This window comes from Cajanus cajan, chromosome 4, assembly GCF_000230855.2.
Source record: "Cajanus cajan strain Asha chromosome 4, NIPB_CcT2T_4, whole genome shotgun sequence".
NCBI lineage: Eukaryota > Viridiplantae > Streptophyta > Magnoliopsida > Fabales > Fabaceae > Cajanus > Cajanus cajan.
In genome coordinates this window covers 77,035,095-77,054,339 of record NC_138520.1, presented here as the reverse complement: position 1 = coordinate 77,054,339, position 19,245 = coordinate 77,035,095, and the positions used below count along the sequence as shown (strand labels likewise).

At 39.7% G+C, this 19,245-nt stretch overlaps 1 protein-coding gene across 1 annotated transcript; it reads right to left on the bottom strand.

Annotated features, from left to right (window-relative positions):
• Positions 1 to 15,086: 15,086 nt before the first annotated feature.
• On the bottom strand, positions 15,087 to 19,003 carry LOC145957541 (uncharacterized). The gene is made up of 2 exons (XM_083073816.1): positions 17,658 to 19,003; positions 15,087 to 17,460 (listed from the first exon to the last, which is right to left on the bottom strand). The coding sequence occupies exons 1-2, from the start codon at positions 19,001 to 19,003 to the stop codon at positions 15,087 to 15,089; spliced, it is 3,720 nt and encodes a 1,239-aa protein (XP_082929942.1).
• Between the last annotated feature and the right edge of the window lie 242 nt (positions 19,004 to 19,245).

The window sequence follows — 19,245 nt, the reverse complement described above, 5'->3', positions numbered from 1 at the left end:
ACATATCCCAGTTTATTACTGTTTTGATTTATCTGATCGACTGTATGTCATTAGATGTCTAAGTGCATTTATTTTGAACATAATAATATAGAGTAAAAATTGTAGGACCACATAAAATCTATACTACCTACAAATAAATGCTCAATTTAAAGTATATATTAATTAATTGAGAGAAAAATCATTTTTATATAATTATAAGATCATTTAAGATTTGTAATAAAATTATAAAACTATATACCACCTATTAATCAATTACTCTAAAATTGAATCACGTTTATCTATTTCATAAAGATTTGACATAATCTACATCCAAAAAAGAAGACGATCTACCAAAAAGTCATCACATGAAAATTGACCGTTGATTTCATCTAAATTGAGATCGGTTAAGTAAAACCTTTGTATTATTGTAACAAAGTAAGCACAACCTAGACTGGTTTCTAAAATCAAATTCATGTTATGACCTATTAATAAAATTTAAAAAAAAAAATCAACTAAATAAACTAACCTGCCGTTAGTGGGTCGGGTTAAAAAAATAAGATTTATATTTTTATCAGAAAGATTACCACATCAAATTTAAGTCTTCATCTTTCTATTTACCAAAAAACTTATGTTTCTCTTTAAGTAATTAACGCTCGTATCACGAATCTTAAAGCAGTAGCAACATTAACTACAGAGAGCCTTAGAAAGACAGAATACTACAAAGAGCACTTGAGATTCGAGAATGCTTAAAATCTAAATCTGACAAGTTTTTCAAAATTAAAAAGAAAATGGCCAAAGTGTCCATTGCCCTCTTTGGCCCAAAGGTTCAAATGAATCTCTTCCCAGTTACCAACTAGACCCAATGTTACGATCGATCTAACATTAACCAATAAGAAATAAGAGATAAGAGAGATAAAGCATTAAATCAAGAAGAAATATTCATCATATTTATGTATCTCCAACGTCACAATTCAAACAACTAAAATAGCAAAAGAAACTAACGATCAACAACTTAGTCATTCAAAAAATAGATCTAGACTTTTTAGGGAAAACAAAAGATATTAACATCTAGACCCAATAGCTAATAATAATTAGATAATCATATAAGGACCTTCTAATCACGTTTGGGTCTATAGAGGAATGAGTCTTCTCGTGTGCTAACAATGCCTGTATCTACAAGTGGAGCTTTGTCCTCAAGGCTCAATGTATCATTGTGAGGCACATGGATTGTGCTTGTGTGCGGTTCATATGCAATTTGAGAATATTGATGTGGATCGAACGGTGCTTGGTGTGTCAAATAAAACGTTTTGCAGTATCTATTGAAAAAAAATTCCAAGTCTCACCTATCTTAAATCATTAAAAAAGGGTCACTCATCATTTATCCACGTACCAAGTCCAATAGTACTAGACATGAAAAAATGTATTGGAAAAAATTCAAGTTCCACAATAATTAAAGTTAAGACAATTAAAGAGTATACAAGTGAGGGGTAACCCTTAACTTACAAGTCCATTTTGTAGGGTTGAGTTAGACTTAAACTCACACTCTAAGATGGTATCAAAGTTATCTACATCTACTCTAAATGGGTCACCCACCATCGATACACACACCAAGTCTGATAATGTTGGATATGAGAGTGTATTAGAAAAAATTCAATTCACACCTATCTTAGATCATTAAAAAGGGGCTACTCACCATTTATCCACGTACCAAGCCGAATAGTACTAGACGTGAGGGGGCGTATTAGAAAAATCGAAGTCTCACATCAACTAAAGATAAGACAATTAAATAGTATATAAGTGGGGGAGAACAACTTTCACCTTATAAGTCAATTTTGTAAGGTTTAGTTAGGTCTAAAGTCACATTCTAAGAGTGTTTTTGTCATCATTAATGGAGTTAGGTGGTAGCATGTGGGTAGCAAGCATGTTCAAACTCATCGCTTTGATCTCCTCGAGATTCTACAAAGGAGCATGTAAGTTACATTCATGGTTTTAAATTGCGGTTGCGGTCGCGGTTGCAGTTACTGCGATTGTGGGTATTGCGGGTATTGCGATGCGGATTGCGGCTGTTGCGGTGTGAGATTATTAATTATTTTCACTAAATATAAAAAATTTATAATTATCAATATATATTTTATTTTTAAGGATTTATACATTTTAATTCCTTTTTTTATTATAAATATTCTATTATTTTAATGAATAATTTAATTTATTTTAAAATTATAGTATCAATTTATCGTATTGCGGATGTATTGCGGTACATTGCAGATGTGTTGCGGACGCAACACCGTTACGTTGCGGAAAAATGTGTGATTTCCAGTATCATTGCAATTGCGGTCCGATGCCGTTGCGGACAAGGCCGCAACAGCAATATTGCGGCCGCAACACGTGTTGCGGTCCGCAACACGTGTTGCGGTCCGCAACACGTGTTGCGGTCCGCAATTTAAAACCATGGTTACATTATTAAGTGGAAGGGTTTTTCATTTGTCTCCTTGAGAACATTTTCATGCATGAGAGATGAGTCATTTTCCTCTAGTGGGGATGGATTGTGAGAGTAAAGAGACAACAAAAGGTTGATATGGGAGCGACGAAGCATCAACACGAGAAAAATGAGGTGAATCTTCATGGTGGCTGGAAAAAGCAATTTATAAGCTACCTTACCTATGCATCTCATGATTGGAAAAAGGGCCATAAAATCATAGGAATAACTTGTTGGAATGCCTTCCCATAGAGTTTTGGCGATAAGGTTGAAGGTGAAGCATAACCAATTCGCTCTTTGTGATGGTAATATTTGCTTGTGATTTATTAGATTGGTTTACCATTTGAAGATGAGTTTGTCTTTATGTGTTCTTGATGGATTCTAACAATTGTTCCTTATTTTAAAGTGAAACCACCACCTCTAAATTAGGGAACAACCATTTTGGTAACCTACCAAGTTGGGGGGTATAAAGATTGGAATAGATAAGTGTCTATGGCTAAATGATGCATGGAGTTGTGCCAATATTTATTAAGGTGAAGGAATAAAAACCATTTCTTGGGATTATTGCTCGTGAAATAGTGGAGGTACTCCTCCAAGGATCGATTTAATACCTCCGCTTGGGCATTTGTATAAGGGTGGCAGGTTGAGTTGTACTTCAACATAGTGTCTTTGACCTTAAAAAATGGAATCCAAAAAGAGTTGAGAAAGATAGGATCACAGTAGAGAAGGATGGAACTCGAAGTACCGTGTAGGCAAATAATATCAGTAGAGAAACGTTGTACGAGTTGTTCAGCTAAGTAATGTGTAAGAAAGGCAATAAAATATGCAAAATAGGTAAATCGGATAAAAATCACCCATATTGTTGTATGGTCGTAAGAGCTAGGCAAATAGGTGATGAAATCCATTGATAACTCATCCATATTTTCTTAGGAACTTGTAAGGGTTTTAGTGGTCCTAATTTTTTTTGGATTTGTATTTGTTGTATTGACAAGTTGCATAACATCAAATGAATGTTTTCACATCGGAGTGCATGTCCAGCCATGCAAATGTTGTTGAAAGCCTTGCCATTGTAGGTCTTGTGACAAAGTGTCACGTGGACGATGAGAAGTGGTATTTGATAAGTAGTTTGGTGTGCAAATTCACAGCTTGAGGAATGAAGATTTGATCTCTGAAGTATAAAAGACCTTGTTGGAAGCAAAAATCAAATGACATGGTAGGATCAATTTGGATTTCGGTGATTAGTGCTTGTCCTTTTAGATCTAATTTGTAATTTTTTTGTAATTGTTGCAAGAGTAAAGGATATAGTGAGGAAATGAAAGTCAACACGGTGGTAGCTAATTCAAGCTGGGAAAAAGTATCTACCACAATGTCCTATTTTCTCAGATGGTAAAAAATCTCAAAACTATATATCATTAGCTTGGTAATGTATTTTTGTTGCTCTAGGGTGTGAATATTTTAGGACAAAAGGGTTTTAAGACGTTGTTATCCATATGGGGATTCAAAAATATGTTGGTAAGTAGTGACTATGATGTTTAGTTGTGGGTTAGGATGTGGATGATTGCAAATGGAATAAGAAGGTAAAGTTTCAGTTGGTTGGTAGGATAAAAGATGGTATGAAGCAACAAAAATAGTATGTGTGTATGTATTGACATAGTTGAGTGAAAGATGAGAAGTGTGGCTGGGCAGCGGGTTCCCCTGTGGTGGTGATAAAGGTGTTATTGTGGACAAAAGTGAGTTGGGGAATGGTGAAGTTTGCTTGTATGACGTCAGTAAAATGGAGCCACTTAATGCCTAATACAACTTCGCACCTTGAATTACTAGCAAGTAACAAGGGATGGTGAAAGTATGTTGTTGAAATGAGATAGAAACCTCAAGACATATTTTTGAACAAGTGATGTGCTTCTCATTACTTATCATCACAAAAAAAAAAGGATTAGTAGCATGAGAAATTAAGTTCAAATATTGAGCAATATAAGGTTGTAAAATATTATGAGAATTGTGGTGTCAACTAAAATAAAAAAGACCATTTATAAGCCTTTGAAATTTGAGGGTCTGTGGGGATGGAAACCTTGTAAGAGCCAAACTAGATAATTGAAGGTGTACAACATCCGAATTTGGAATTGAGTTGGGTGATGTCTCGAGTCAACTTGTGCTCCTTGAGGACATGATTAAAAAGCATGATGAAAAACTAAGGAAGAGAACATTGATGACCCTATAAATATTTTTCCTCACAATAATAGCATAGCTTATTGCATGACACTCTTAAAGCTGATTAGGAAATAAGTGCCTAAGAGGCAAAGGAGTTATAGTTGGTGATTTGAGATTGGAGAGATGATGATGAGGAGGAATATCAAATTTTGGTGCGATCCATTTGGTAGAAGACGAAGAGGGATATAAACGATTGTATTTAGGTTTGGAGTCACGAAGCTTATCTTCAATGAGCTTGGCAAGATTGATAGCTTGAGTGATCAAGATAGGACATAAAATGGCCATTTTTTGCTTAATCTTTGGATTTAAACCTAAAACAAAAAATATTTAAAATATTTTCAAGAGTGAGACCAATAGTGTGATTACAAAGTTTTTCAAAAATTGTCTGATATTCATAAATTGATCCAATCCAGTGTGTCTTGAATAGTTTGCCTTGGAGGTTCTCATATGATGATGTGCTAAAGTAGATTTCCAAAGCTCTAGTAAAACTATGCTAGTTAGTAACTTGGTGATTGTAGTGCATCCACTAAAACCAACTAAGAGCATCACATTACATATAGAAGGATGTGAGGGTTAGGCGATGTTCCCATGAAACTTGGTGAAATGCAAAAAAAAATTTAGCCTAGAAAAGCCAATCTAATGATTTCGAGTCGTTAAAGTGATTTAATTGAAGTTTTGGAAGCTTAAGGAATGTTGCAGGAAGAGTAAATGTTGAATGTAAGGTGGAATGAATATGATTAAGATGAGGAGGTGTATGTACTTTGGTCAAATATAAGTCTAGTTATGTATAAGTAAAAAGGGGAATGGACATTGTGCGACAGGTGGTGAAAGGAGTGGGGAGTGGGAGATGTATGATGGGTAAAAGAAATAGGTGAGAAAGTGGTAATGGAGGTGGGAAAAATCAAAGGGTTTAATAATAATGGTGAAGATGTGGGGGTTGTGGTCATCAAAGGCATACCCAATGGCATGACATAAGGGGAACTAGGAAAGGAAGGTAAAAGATTATGTGGTTTGGTAAGAGTTAGTTGTTTCAACACTTCAACCAATATTTTGGTGACATTTTCATGACTTAAATCTTGAAGGGACCTATCATTTTCAATTTGTGTAGTGAGTAAGTTGAATTTTTCAGTGAGAACAACTAAGGTGTCCTTTAAATTCTTGGAGGAAGTTGCTTTGGAACGAACATAGGAAAACAATGAAATCACCACAATGTTAAGATCTAACATTAATCAAGAAGTAATAAGAGAGACAAAACAATAAATCAAAAGATATTCACCATATTTCTATATCTTCAACATTACAATTCAAACAAATAAAATAACTAGCAAAAGAATCTAATGGTCCACAAATCTAAGTCATTCAAGGAACAAATCCAGACTTTTTAAGAAAAAAAAATTATTTTTTATTTCAACACAATAACTAATAATATTTAAATAACTATAGAGGGGTCTTCTTATCACATTTTGATTTATTGAGGAATGAACCTTCTGGTTTATTAATACTCAAAGTGTTTAAACAACTTTTTATTTTTCTTGACATGAAGAAAAAATATGTAAAAAAAAAGATAAATAAAGTAGAAATAGAAATCATGTTTTAAGAAAAAAAAACATAATAGAATTTAATTTTTAAGAATTTTTAATTTTTAAAAAAAATTAAAGATTATTATTATTTTAATTTTTATATTATTCTACTTTTTTATTTTATTTTTGATATCTTACAATCATTATTATAATAATATTTTGGGAGGGACTAGACTAGGGTGATTAAATATTAATTAATTAAGGAGGAGAGGTGGATATTGATTAATTACATTACAATAAATAATGTTACATATACAATTATTTGTACAAGTTTAATTTGTGTTTATCTTTCTTTATTGTTTTATTTATTATCGAGAGATATATTTATTAATAATGAAGAGAAATAAAAAAAATAATGTTGTATAATTTTTATTATTTATTATTAAATAACACAAGTTTCGTACCTCAATATATTTATTTTAATTAAAAAGGATAAGGAAAGTTATATGAGTAACATATATAAAATGATCACAAAAGGAAGTGTTATTATATTGGACTATATAAAATTTTTCACACTTTTTCTCTTCTTATTCCCTACTAAACAAGAATGAATCATAATTTTTAAAAAAAAATTTCTTATGTACTTTCCTTCTTTTTCACTTTCACCCAACATATCATAAATTAATTATTAGTTTATTATTCCAAGTCTCCCAAAATAAAACTATTATTGAAAATAGTTGAAAACAAGAATTAAATTTTGTGAAATTGAAATAGTTTAATTTATTAGTTTTAAATTTATGCATATCTAATTTTTATTTAGTTTAAAAACACTATTGATTTTCCTTACATTTTTCTTTTGTTCAATCTCTTAAGGAGACATTTAGTAGGAGACATTTATGCATATTACATTCTGACTTATTGGAGCTGATTCAAATTCGTTCTTGGGAGTGGCTTAAGGCTTAGGACCTTTCTTTCCAGTACCCCTATTCATCTTGGGTTGGGTCCCCGCTGTCTGTCTAAATTTTTTGGACATATACTCTGTTTCTGAGCATCTAAGTACGTAGGGTGAGATTTTTTAGCTGATTGTGCCTAAGCTACTAGCAATATTATACTTGTGGGAGATCACATATTGTCATCATCAAGGGTATTTCAAACATTGTCCTTGTGTGAAATCTATGAAAAATTACTTAGTAATTGCTTATTAGGTGTCGTATCTTCTATTACTGTGGTTGTAAAATAGGCACCGTATTTTTAGTTGCTACAAGTATTCTTTGGCCTATTGTATTTGTATACGAGTTAGAGCATCCCTTGTACTCCTTTTTAATAAATCTCTTTTTCTTAGAAAAAAAATTTAGTAGGAGAGAAACTTTTATTTTAAAAAAAAATCTCAGTTTCTCAAAAATCATTTTTATCTTATTTTTTCACGAGAACATTTTCATGAGAGAATTGGGAATATAATCTCCCCAACTTATAATCAAATAGATTTTAGATATTTTCAGGAATAATGATTCCTAGAATTTGTAATTTCTACAAATTATGATTTCCGGGTGTATGAAAAAAAAAATTTCCTACCAAATGTCTCTAAGTTTAAAAAATTTATTAGTCTAGTAAAATATTTTTTTATATTTTAATATAAATTTAAGAAGTCAAACTAAAAATAATAATAATAAGATGATACACTAAAATTATATTTTTCTTTTTTTGGTTGAGAAAGAATAAAGTAGGGAAACTCCATTTAAAGAATACACGGTGTTTAATTAAAAACAGTGATATAACTTCATATTACAAACATCTATATTTCTCTCTCTATATATATATAAATATAAAAGGTGATATTTTTTTCCTTCATTAATTTCTTAGTCACCACTAAAATTGGGTGTCAATCAATGTGTCCAGGAATTGTTTGACAATAGAATCTGATTTTTTTTAAAAAAAAAAGAAAGAATTAAATAAAGAAAGAAGCAGCTTCTTTTGACACTAGCATACATACACATCTAAAATGAGAATAAAGAGAGTATCAGTGGTCGAAATACATTTGTCGGAACTCATGGCCCAAACTAAGTTTGAACTGACAGGCATTGGGGCATCACTACAAACAAAATAGCTTCGAAATGATTAAGGAAAATAATGTTATTAACATATTTTTTAATGTTTAAACTTAATTAACTGTATTTGTCATCTTTGTAATTTAATTTACGTGAAATTTTGGTCATTCTATATTAATTGTTTGCAGTTGATCCTTATAAAGTTTTAATTATTATAATTAAGTCTTTTACCTAAATTATATTTTATATTTAACCAGATCACATTAAAGTATAATAAGATATTGGTTTTTATAAATTAATAAAGAAAAAACATAAATTTTAAATAAAAAGAAAAATAAAATTCGATGTTCAACAACAGTGTTGATAAAGTCAATTTTTCTGGTTTTTGGTTTTTGTTATATATTTTCTATTATCAACATGTATACATTAATGTCACAATATTTGTTATGCTTTTATTACTTATTAGACAAAATTTAAGATAAAAAGTTGATTTTAGTTATTAAAACACCAATAAAATAAATATAAATATTAAAATTGTGAAAAAGATGTTATGGTAATTCATTTTGCAAAATTACTTAAAATCTATTCCTTATCACTAAAACTGAAAAAGAAAAACGTTGAAATCTATTCCTTATCACTAAAACAGAAAAAGAAAAACTTCAACGTGTGAAGTCAAATTGAAAAGATTATTCGGTGATTGTCAAATTTTTTAAAAAATACTGTCATTGATATTCGACACGAAATACTTCTTAATAATAATAATAATAATAAATATTATTTTAATTTAATTAATTATTTTAAGTCTTAAATATGCAATTGTTAAATACTTAAAAGAAAAATGTTATTATTTATAATAATATTATTTAGCTCAAGTAAACCATTAATTTCATGTAAAAAAAATACATTAATGATCTATATAGAATTAAAAATGGGCACAAAACTTCATTCAATACTAAAATATTAAAATTTTGTGTAATTTACAGTTTTTTTAGTGCAAATAGAGTATCAAATTGAGTTAGGTCCAATAAATTAGTCTAATCAATATGTAAAGAAGGTCATACCAGGTCTTAAAAAAATGGTCTATGTACCTGTCTGAGGGGCACACTAGTAATCTTCTCGTATTTTGGTGGGCCGAACGAGAGTTCCGATCGAATATTCCGGTGAGGGGGGAGGTACCTGCAAAAGGCACTCCGACGCTCAAGTCAGGACAAAGCACAAATATCGATAGCAATTAATGAACAGTGACGTTACCTTGTGACATGAGCTATTTATGCTGACCCTTATGGGCCCGGATTCCCATGGGCCCTGCACAAGATTACCATATTAGGTAATACGCCTCTAATCGGCTTATTAGTGTGATTAACTCTTAACCCTTGATTAAGGATGACTCTTGTCCTTTGATTAATGATAATTCACATTCACTAGGTATCCAATGGCCGATCAGCCGTCGGCAACCTGGTTCGGCCCTTTGGGTGCCGGTTGGATGTCGGCACCCTGGTTCGGCCCTTTAGGTGCCGATCGGGTATCGGTCAACTGGTGGCCGAAAGGCCTTGCCAGTACACTTGCCCCCCAGCCTTGGGGAAGGTGTACCTTCTTCAAGGGTATAGCGGTTATGATGTAGGAGAAGTTGAAAGGTTAGGGTCATCTCTGCCGTTGGATCGTGTGGATTCATTGGTTTTAGGGTTTTAAAGATTTGAATTTTCCCGCCATTTTCCATGGCTATATATAGCCTTGTGTGGTAGGGCCTCTCACGCGTATCGCTTTCAGCCGAATAGCATCATTTGGGCAAATCCGATACAACAGCACACGCTGCGTGACCGTTTCAATCTCAACTGCCTGGTAAGTTTTATTGGATGGCTACTGCTTCTGAGAGCTCTTCGGCGAGTGGGGTTCGATCGTCATCGTCCGAGGGGTCGTTGTCTAGGGAGACGTCGTCGCCGAACGGGGACAGGTCTAGCGAGGATGTGAGTACTTCCGAAGAGGCCTCAACCAGCGGTAGTGAAGAGGTGCCGATCCGCGTGAAACGTGTTTCCAATCGGCAAAAGTATGGGCCTTCCGAGGTACCTGGGTACGAGTGGGTCAATGGAGAAGTTACTTCCTACTATTCTCGTTATCGAGATACCACGATGATAACCAATTTGTTGGGGTACACCAAGTGTTTGAATTTCGATGCTGGCGAGAGTCCGTATCCGATTGGCGTGCGTGCTTGCCAAAACAACGCATTTCCCGATCCAGATACGGTATGCTTGGACAGGCAAGCCGATAGGATGGCCTCGTTTTATATTTATGATTGCCTTCTGCGAGATCTCAAGGTAAAACTACCATTCGATGAGTTCACGATGGGAGTGCTCAAGGTTTTGAACGTTGCGCCGACACAACTGCATCCGAACAGCTGGGCCCAACTTCAAGGTTTCAAGCATCTGTGCCTATGTGTTAACATTAGGCCGTCACCCCTACTTTTTCTTTCTTTCTATTCCTCCCGCCCTTCGGATTTGGCCAAATGGGTGTCTCTTAGCCGAGTGGGCTCTCGGCAGCTATTAGATAGCTTTACGTCCTCGTATAAGAATTTTAAAGCGGGTTTTTTTCGAGTGACCATTCGTCTGAACGGGAGGCGTTTCTTCTTTGGAGCCGACGACAAGAATTTTTTTCCGCTGTTCTGGACCCGTGCCCCTCGGCCGTATGATGTAGTGCCGAATGAGATGCTCACAGCCGAAGAGCAAAGGGATTTGCAATTTTTACTTCAACTTCCTAGGCGCTTGCCGACTAAGTCTTTAATAAACGTAGTTGAATCTTCCCGATGGGATAACGATTTGATAGGTATGTAACATTCTTGTTTCGGCCTTTAAGTTAATTCCTATTGATGTTTACTTGGTTATTGATGCAGGAATCATGGTGACGAGTGGTGCCGATGAGTTCAACATCCGCAATCTTTTGGCTGGTCGAATTCAACAAGCTAAGGCCTCGGGGGTTGTGGGCAGTTCGGCGCCTGCGCAAACGCCTCGTCCAGTACAAGATGATCGAAGTCCGCCTACGCCGGAACGAAAGCGCCGAAAGGTGAAGAAGGGGAAAGAGGTTCTTCGGGAGGGGTCGAAACGAAAAAGTAATGAGGAGAGGCCGGAAAAAAAACAAGAGATCTAAGCACTCGGCATCCTCCCCAGGTGGGACAATTATTTGCGTGCCCCCCATGCTGATGTCGAGGGCCTTTCTGAGTGAAGACGTCACTGCCGAATCAGTGGTTCGGTCTAACTCAGTCTCGGATCATGGCCGTGAGTTCTTAGGCCAGTTGGATACCGTGGCGAAATGGAAATATTTCTGCGAGGTGCAGTCTCGGTCATTGGCACTCGCGCACCATCTTGCTATGGAGCCAATCGGCGAGTTGGTTCAACTGAGGCAAAGGGTTGAGGACGCCGATAAGGCCATAGCCGAGGCTCTGGCGGCATCTGAAGAAGCATCAGCAAAGAGTCGTCAACTTGCGGCCGAACTTGATGTACAGCGACGCAACAATGATACTCTTCGGCTGGACATGCAAAAAGCCGCGAACGATGAAAAGCGCCGACTAGAGGAAGCTAAGGCGGAACTGGAACGAGTAAAAGAGCAAGCCAAGGAGCGTATCGTTGCTCAGCATGAAGCTGGGTTTCGCCATGCCCTTCGGCAAGCACAACACTTCGGTCGGTTTAGGGAGGGATTTGAGTTTGACATGTCGAAAGATTTCTATCAAGGGTCTTTCATGTCTTTCCAAGATATGCCCGAGGGGGCCGTCCCTGACAATGACGCGCCGAATGAAGACCGCGAGGATGAAGAGACCCTTGATGCTTCGGATGATGAGGCTGAAACCCAACAGGAAGAGCCGAACCAAGATCAAGAGGGAGAGCCTGAGGTGCAAGATGACGCGGGCAACAACGCCGAAGAGTGATTATGTTGTATGGCAGGCCGATAGAGCCTTTTTAATTTGACTTTAGTGTAGGTTGATTGTAGTATTGGCCGATAGAGCCTTTTAACGTTTGTTAATGATAAGTACTCGTTTTTTGAAGAAACTCATCATTGGATTGTGTATCTTGCCCTTTTATTTTGATTGTTTGAGTCAAAACCGAATGGGGTCATTCGGACTTGACGCTTTTTAAGTCGAGACCGAATGGGGTCATTCGGACTTGATGCCTTTTGAGTCAAAACCGAATGAGGTTATTCAGACTTGATGTCTTTTGAAGTCAAGACCGAATGGGGTCATTCGGACTTGATGCCTTTTGAGTCAAAACCGAATGAGGTTATTCGGACTTGATGTCTTTTGAGTCAAAACCGAATGAGGTTATTCGGGCTTGATGCCTTTTGGAGTCAAGACCGAATGGGGTCATTCGGACTTGATGCCTTTTGGAGTCAAGACCGAATGAGGTTATTCGGACTTGATGTCTTTTGAGTCAACCGAATGAGGCTATTCGGACTTGATGCATTTTGAGTCAAAACCGAATGAGGTCATTCGGAATTGATGCCTTTTGGAGTCAAGACCGAATGGGGTCATTCGGACTTGATGCCTTTTGAGTCAAGACTGAATGGGGTCATTCGGACTTGATGCCTTTTGAGTCAAGACCAAATGGGGTCATTCAGACTTGATGCCTTTTGAGTCAAGACCGAATGGGGTCATTCAGACTTGATGCCTTTTGAGTCAAGACCGAATGACCCCATTCGGACTTGATGCCTTTTGAGTCAAAACCGAATGCGGTTATTCGGATTTGATGCCTTTTGAGTCAAGACCGAATGGGGTCATTCGGACTTGATGCCTTTTGAGTCAAGACCGAATGGGGTCATTCGGACTTGATGCCTTTTGAGTCAAGACCGAATGGGGTCATTCGGACTTGATGCCTTTTGATTCAAAACCGAATGCGGTTATTCGGATTTCATGCTTTGAGATTTTTGAAGGTACGTCCTTAGTCGAGTTGGTTACTCGGGAGGGAAACCTTTTTGAGATTTGAAGGTACATCCTTAGCCGAGTTGGTTACTCGGGAGGGAAACCTTTGTTGAGAAGGTACATCCTTAGCCGAGTTGGTTACTCGGGAGGGAAACCTTTGTTGGGAAGGTACATCCTTAGCCGAGTTGGTTACTCGGGAGGGAAACCTTTTTGAGATTTGAAGGTACATCCTTAGCCGAGTTGGTTACTCGGGAGGGAAACCTTTTTTGGGAAGGTACATCCTTAGCCGAGTTGGTTACTCGGGAGGGAAACCTTTGTTGGGAAGGTACATCCTTAGCCGAGTTGGTTACTCGGGAGGGAAACCTTTTTAAGTTCTTGAACAAGTAGAAGAGTAAGAATAACCAGGACATGAATTGCCTTTCATTGATATGTGCCTCATTAAAAACCTTGTCGGCCAAAACCTCTTTTCACTTTTTTATAAGAGGAGAAAAGACCGATCAAGGAAAAGAGTGCACTCTGTATGTATACAGCAGATACTAACTTTACACAAAACATTGCTAACTAAAATAAGCCTTCAAGTGAGTCGAGTTCCACGTTCTTGGAATGACCTTTCCCGAAAGCTCCTCAAGCTTGTAGGCACCATTTTCTAGAGAGTGACGGATTCTGAACGGGCCGTCCCAGTTGGCTGCCAACTTTCCTTCGCGGGGGTTACGCCGGGCCGATCCCTGAACGCGCCATACTAGGTCTCCTTCTTTGAAACATCGCTTTGCCAGGGTGGAATTGAATCGCCTAGTCATCCTTTGCTTGCATGCTTCGGCTATGATACGTGCCTTGTCACGGACCTCATCTATGACATCAATTTCTGCTCTAAGGGACGAGTTGTTGCTTTCTTCGTCGAAATGCAATCGACGGAAAGAAGGTTCACCTACTTCCACAGGTATCATGGCATCAGTGCCGTATGTTAATCGGAATGGGGTTTCCCTTGTTGTGGATTGAGGCGTGCATCTATAAGCCCACAAGACTTCTAACAGTTCTTCGGCCCATGCGCCCTTAGAATCTCCCAAGCGCTTTTTCAACTCTATTAAGATAACCTTATTCGCCGCCTCGGCCTGTCCGTTCGACTGAGGATGTTCAACCGATGTGAATCGGTGCCGAATGCCTAAGTCTTGGATGAACTTGTTCAACTTTTGATCTGTGAATTGAAGACCATTGTCCGTTACAATGGCGTACGGGATGCCGAAACGCGTGACAATATTCTTCCACAAAAACTTCTGCACCATACCAGCTGTGATTGTTGCTAACGGTTCGGCCTCAATCCACTTTGTGAAGTAATCGATTGCGACCAACAGAAATTTGCATTGGCCTTTGGCAAGGGGGAACGGACCGAGGATGTCCATTCCCCATAGTGCAAACGGCCAAGGGGCGCTAATGCTGTGTAACTCTTCAGCCGAGGCATGAATAATATTCCCGTGGCGTTGGCATTGTATGCATCGCTTCACAAATTCGGCACAATCGGTTTTAAGAGTTGGCCAATAGTACCCAGCTCTTAACACTTTGGCAGCTAGAGTTCTTCCACCCGAGTGAGAACCACAAATCCCTTCATGGATTTCTCTCAGCACGTAATTTGCTTGTGTTGAATCAATGCATTTTAATAATGGGGTGGAGAAGCCTCTGCGGTATAAGTCACCGTTTACGATTGAGTATCGGGCCGCCTGTGTGCGGAGCTTCTTGGCGACAGACTGTTCGGTTGGCTGTTTTCCCAACTCAATATAATCCATTATCTCGGTCATCCAGGTCTGTTGAGGTTCATTAACCGGCATACATTCAAGTGGTTTCACGCTAGGGGTTGCGAGGTCAAGATGCAGAGTAGTTCGGAGTTGCCCCGGTTTTCGGCTACTACTAGCTAGCCGAGCTAGCTGATCGGCGCGTTCATTGTGTTCTCTAGGGGTATGCTTGACCTAGACCTCATCGAAAGCGCTTTGTGCATTCCGAAACATATGGTAATATTTCAACAAGTTAGGGTCTTTCACCTGAAAGTGATCATTGACTTGCTCTGAGACGATTTTTGAATCTGTCCAACACACTACTCGCCGAGCACCAACTTCTTGGGCGAGTCTTAACCCTGCCAGTAATGCCTCGTATTCAGCCTGATTATTGGAGGCCTTGAATGCAAATCGCAGGGATTGTTCGAGTACCAATCCGGATGGTCCTTCGAGGATCACCCCTGCTCCACAACCTTGGTTATTTGAAGACCCATCTACATGCATTGTCCATAGGTCACTTACAAAATGGCCTTTCGGCTGCAACTCGTTCACGAAATCAGCCAAGCATTGAGATTTAATAGGGCCTCGCGCTTCGAAGGTGATGTCGAATTCCGAGAGTTCGATTGACCAAGCCATCATTCGGCCGGCCAACTCTGGCTTGCGCAGTACCTTGGCAATCGGGCAGTCAGTCCGAACCACCACATGATGAGACTGGAAATATTGGCGAAGGCATCGTGCCGCGTGCACCAACCCTAGCGCCACCTTCTCCAAGAGTTGGTATCTTGTTTCGGCTTCTTGTAGTAGCCGGCTGATAAAATACACAGGCCGTTGCTCGCCGTTTTCCTGCACAATAACGGCACTTATGGCTTCGTTTGACACACACAAGTACACCACCATATCCGCCTGCGGATCGGGTTTAGAGAGAACAGGAGGGGAGCCGAGACGTTGCTTCAACTCCTTGAAGGCCTCTTCACAACCGACGGACCAATCAAACTTCTTAGCCTTCTTTAACAAACCGATAATAGGCTTGGCAATCTCGGCGAGACATGGTAAAAATCTTGAAAGAGATGTGAGCCGTCCGGCCAATTTCTGAACCTCCTTGAGGTTTTGGGGACTTCTCATATCAATGACCGCTCGACATTTATCAGGGTTGGCTTCAATGCCCCTCACCGAGAGCATGAAGCCAAGAAATTTTCCACCTGATACGCCAAACACACACTTATCCGGATTGAGCCACATGTCGTATTTGCGGAGTTGTTGGAATACCTCGGAGAGGTCAGTTATGTGCTGTGTGATGCCTTCGGATTTGACAACCATGTCATCGACGTATACCTCCATATTCCTGCCGAGCTGGCGTCGAAAAATCTTGTTCATCAATCTCTGATAAGTTGCTCCTGCGTTCTTTAATCCGAAAGGCATTACTCTATAACAATAATTAGTTGTGTCAGTGATGAAAGCCGTCTTTTCTTCATCACCGGGATGCATTCGGATTTGGTTATATCCCGAATAGGCGTCAAGGAAAGAGAGGACCTTATGACCCGATGCACCATCAACCAACCGATCAATGTTCGGGAGTGGGTAAGCATCTTTTGGGCATGCCTTGTTGAGATTCGTATAGTCAGTGCATATTCTCCACTTGCCGTTTGGCTTTTTTACCATGACTACATTTGCCAACCACGTAGTGTACTGAACTTCCCGGATAAACCTGGCCTCAAGTAACTTTGTCACTTCAGTTTCAACTGCCACCTTTCGATCGGTTCCCATTTTTCTTTTGCGTTGAGCAACCGGTCGTGCTTCTGCACATATTGACAATTTGTGACACATAACACTCGGATCTATGCCAGGCATGTCGGATGGTGTCCATGCAAACAGGTCCTTGTTTCGATTGATCACAAGGCTCAAGGCTGAGTGATCTTCCTCGGTCATATCGGCGCCGATGTATGTGACTTGGGTTGGAAGTATGCCGAGTTGTAGCTGGATCTTCTCATCAATCGGTTCGAAGCGCTCTTCGTCATTCATTCTCGGATCGAGATCCCATGCTTCAGATTTGCTTGATGCCGAAGGGGTTACAGCATGAACTCTCTTGGATTTTTGTTGCCTTTCTTCTACGAGAGATACGCGTAGACTAGCAAAATAGCATTCTCGAGCCGCCTTCTGATCGGCATGGATTGTAAGGATCTGCCCCTTGTTGGATGGGAACTTCATTGCTAAGTGCGGTGTCGAGACAATTGCACCTAGCATGTTCAACGATGGTCGTCCGAGGAGGATGTTGTAGGAGGTGTTAGCATCAACCACGATATATTTTATCTGAATTTCCCTGCTTTCCTGTTCGTCAAAACAAAAGCGGGTGAGAAGTTTAATGTATCCTTTGGTGCTTACCCTTTCACCTGCAAAACCGACCAGTGGATCATCATAAGGGATTAACTCCTTTTCCGAAATACCCAACTGTTTGAAGGTATTCCAATATAGGATATCCGCCGAACTGCCCTGGTCAATCAGTGTTTTCTTGACGATGCAATTGTGAATTTCTACACTGATCACCATTGGATCATCCTGCACGGGTCGATGCCTTGAAAGTCGGCATCAGTGAAGGTTATGGTTGGTAATCTTCGTGAGTGCTGTCTCTCAACAGCGTGAACCGACCGAATAGCGCGCAAGTGTCTCTTTTGTGCTGAGGAGGTCGAACCACCCCCGGCAAATCCTCCTGCGATTGTATTAATCACCCTCCTTTGAACGGCCGAGGGATCGTCCTTCCTATCGCGAGACCTGCTTCGGCCTCGCCGTGTCCTTTCTGAGCTATCATGCCGATGCCGATCCTGGTGTCGCGGCTGATATGCTGAGCGAGGTCGAGATGAGCCTGACCGATCGACGAAGCTGTGAAGCTGTCCCTGCTTGATCAAATCTTCTATTTTATCTTTAAGGGCAGCACACTCTTCGGTAGAATGTCCACGGTTACGGTGGTATCTGCAAGACTTGCTGGTATCGGCTCGTGGTGGGGTAGAGGCCCTCTTCGGGATTGCTAGCACTTCAGATGTCAGGGCTTGCTCTAACACCGTTGCCCTGCTGGCGTTCAGGGGGGTGTAATGAGAGTATTTCAGACCTCGAGTGGGTCGGTCTCGCAGTGTTATGTCTTTGCCTTTCCCCCTGAATGGTGGTTCCGATTGCTTTTCGGCCTTGCCCCCTGATTCGGCACGGGCCTGACTGCGGTATTCGGCCAACTCTTCCATTTGCATATACTTGTCGGCTCTCCTTCGTAAGTCATTCATGTCCGAAGGAGGTTTTTTACAAATGCTATTAACGAACGGCCCTGGCTTCAGTGCTGTTGTGAGGTGATGGAGTGCTACGGCCGGGTTGAGGTCTCTGATTTCCAATGCTGTTTTGTTGAAACGATCCATGAAGGTCCGAAGGGATTCCTTCTTGTCCTGCCGAAGGCTCACCAATGAAAGAGAGGTCAAACTGTGGGGACGGCTCGTTGCGAACTGGATGGTAAACTGTGACGACAAGGTGTTGAATGAGTCGATTGAGTTAGGGGGTAGCCGAGTGAACCAACTCAAAGCCCTGCCTTTGAGAGACGTTGGAAAGATCCGACACAAAGCCGCATCATCCGTGGTGCTCAAGGTCACCTGCGTGAGAAAAACATCAAGATGTTCGTCAGGATCCGAAGTACCATCATATTTATCAATCGGCAGCGATTTCCAATTATCCATTAAAGGCAACTGCATGATAGAAGGTGTAAAAGGATGCCGGTGTGATCCCACTGTTGCTACATCGGTGGGACGTCCAACTGTAGGCAGGGCCGATTCAAATTTTTGTGGTGCCGCAGCCGAGGCATGGATAGCCGAGGTATGGATGTCATGGGATTGGTAAGATCCGTGTGTTTGAGTGTTAGTAGGCTGGGTAGGTTTCCATGAGGAGTCTTGACTCTTTAACGCCTCATTTTCGGCTCTCAAAGCCGAAAGTTCCTTTGCATCCTTCTCTCGCTGCTGTTTCATTGCAGCCATCTCCTGCTTGAGCAAGCGCACGGTCTCGGTGAGATCAGTTTCGTCCTCAACTTGAACGTGCTCTTCCTCGGTTTGGTGATTTTCTGTGTTCATTCTCCTTGTCTTCGTCATAGCCTTGTTAAGTCTTCAAGTCTTTCTCGGTTCGGCCCCACGGTGGGCGCCAAAATGTACCTGTCTGAGGGGCACACTAGTAATCTTCTCGTATTTTGGTGGGCCGAACGAGAGTTCCGATCGAATATTCCGGTGAGGGGGGAGGTACCTGCAAAAGGCACTCCGACGCTCAAGTCAGGACAAAGCACAAATATCGATAGCAATTAATGAACAGTGACGTTACCTTGTGACATGAGCTATTT

What these genes read in the sequence shown, in the direction of transcription:
- LOC145957541 (XM_083073816.1), bottom strand. Translation starts at nt 19,003, where the DNA reads ATGACGAAGACAAGGAGAATGAACACAGAAAATCACCAAACCGAGGAA. An exon ending in ACACGGCGAGGCCGAAGCAG is followed by an intron (nt 17,461 to 17,657) that starts GTCTCGCGATAG and finishes CCGACTTTCAAG; the next exon opens with GCATCGACCCGTGCAGGATG.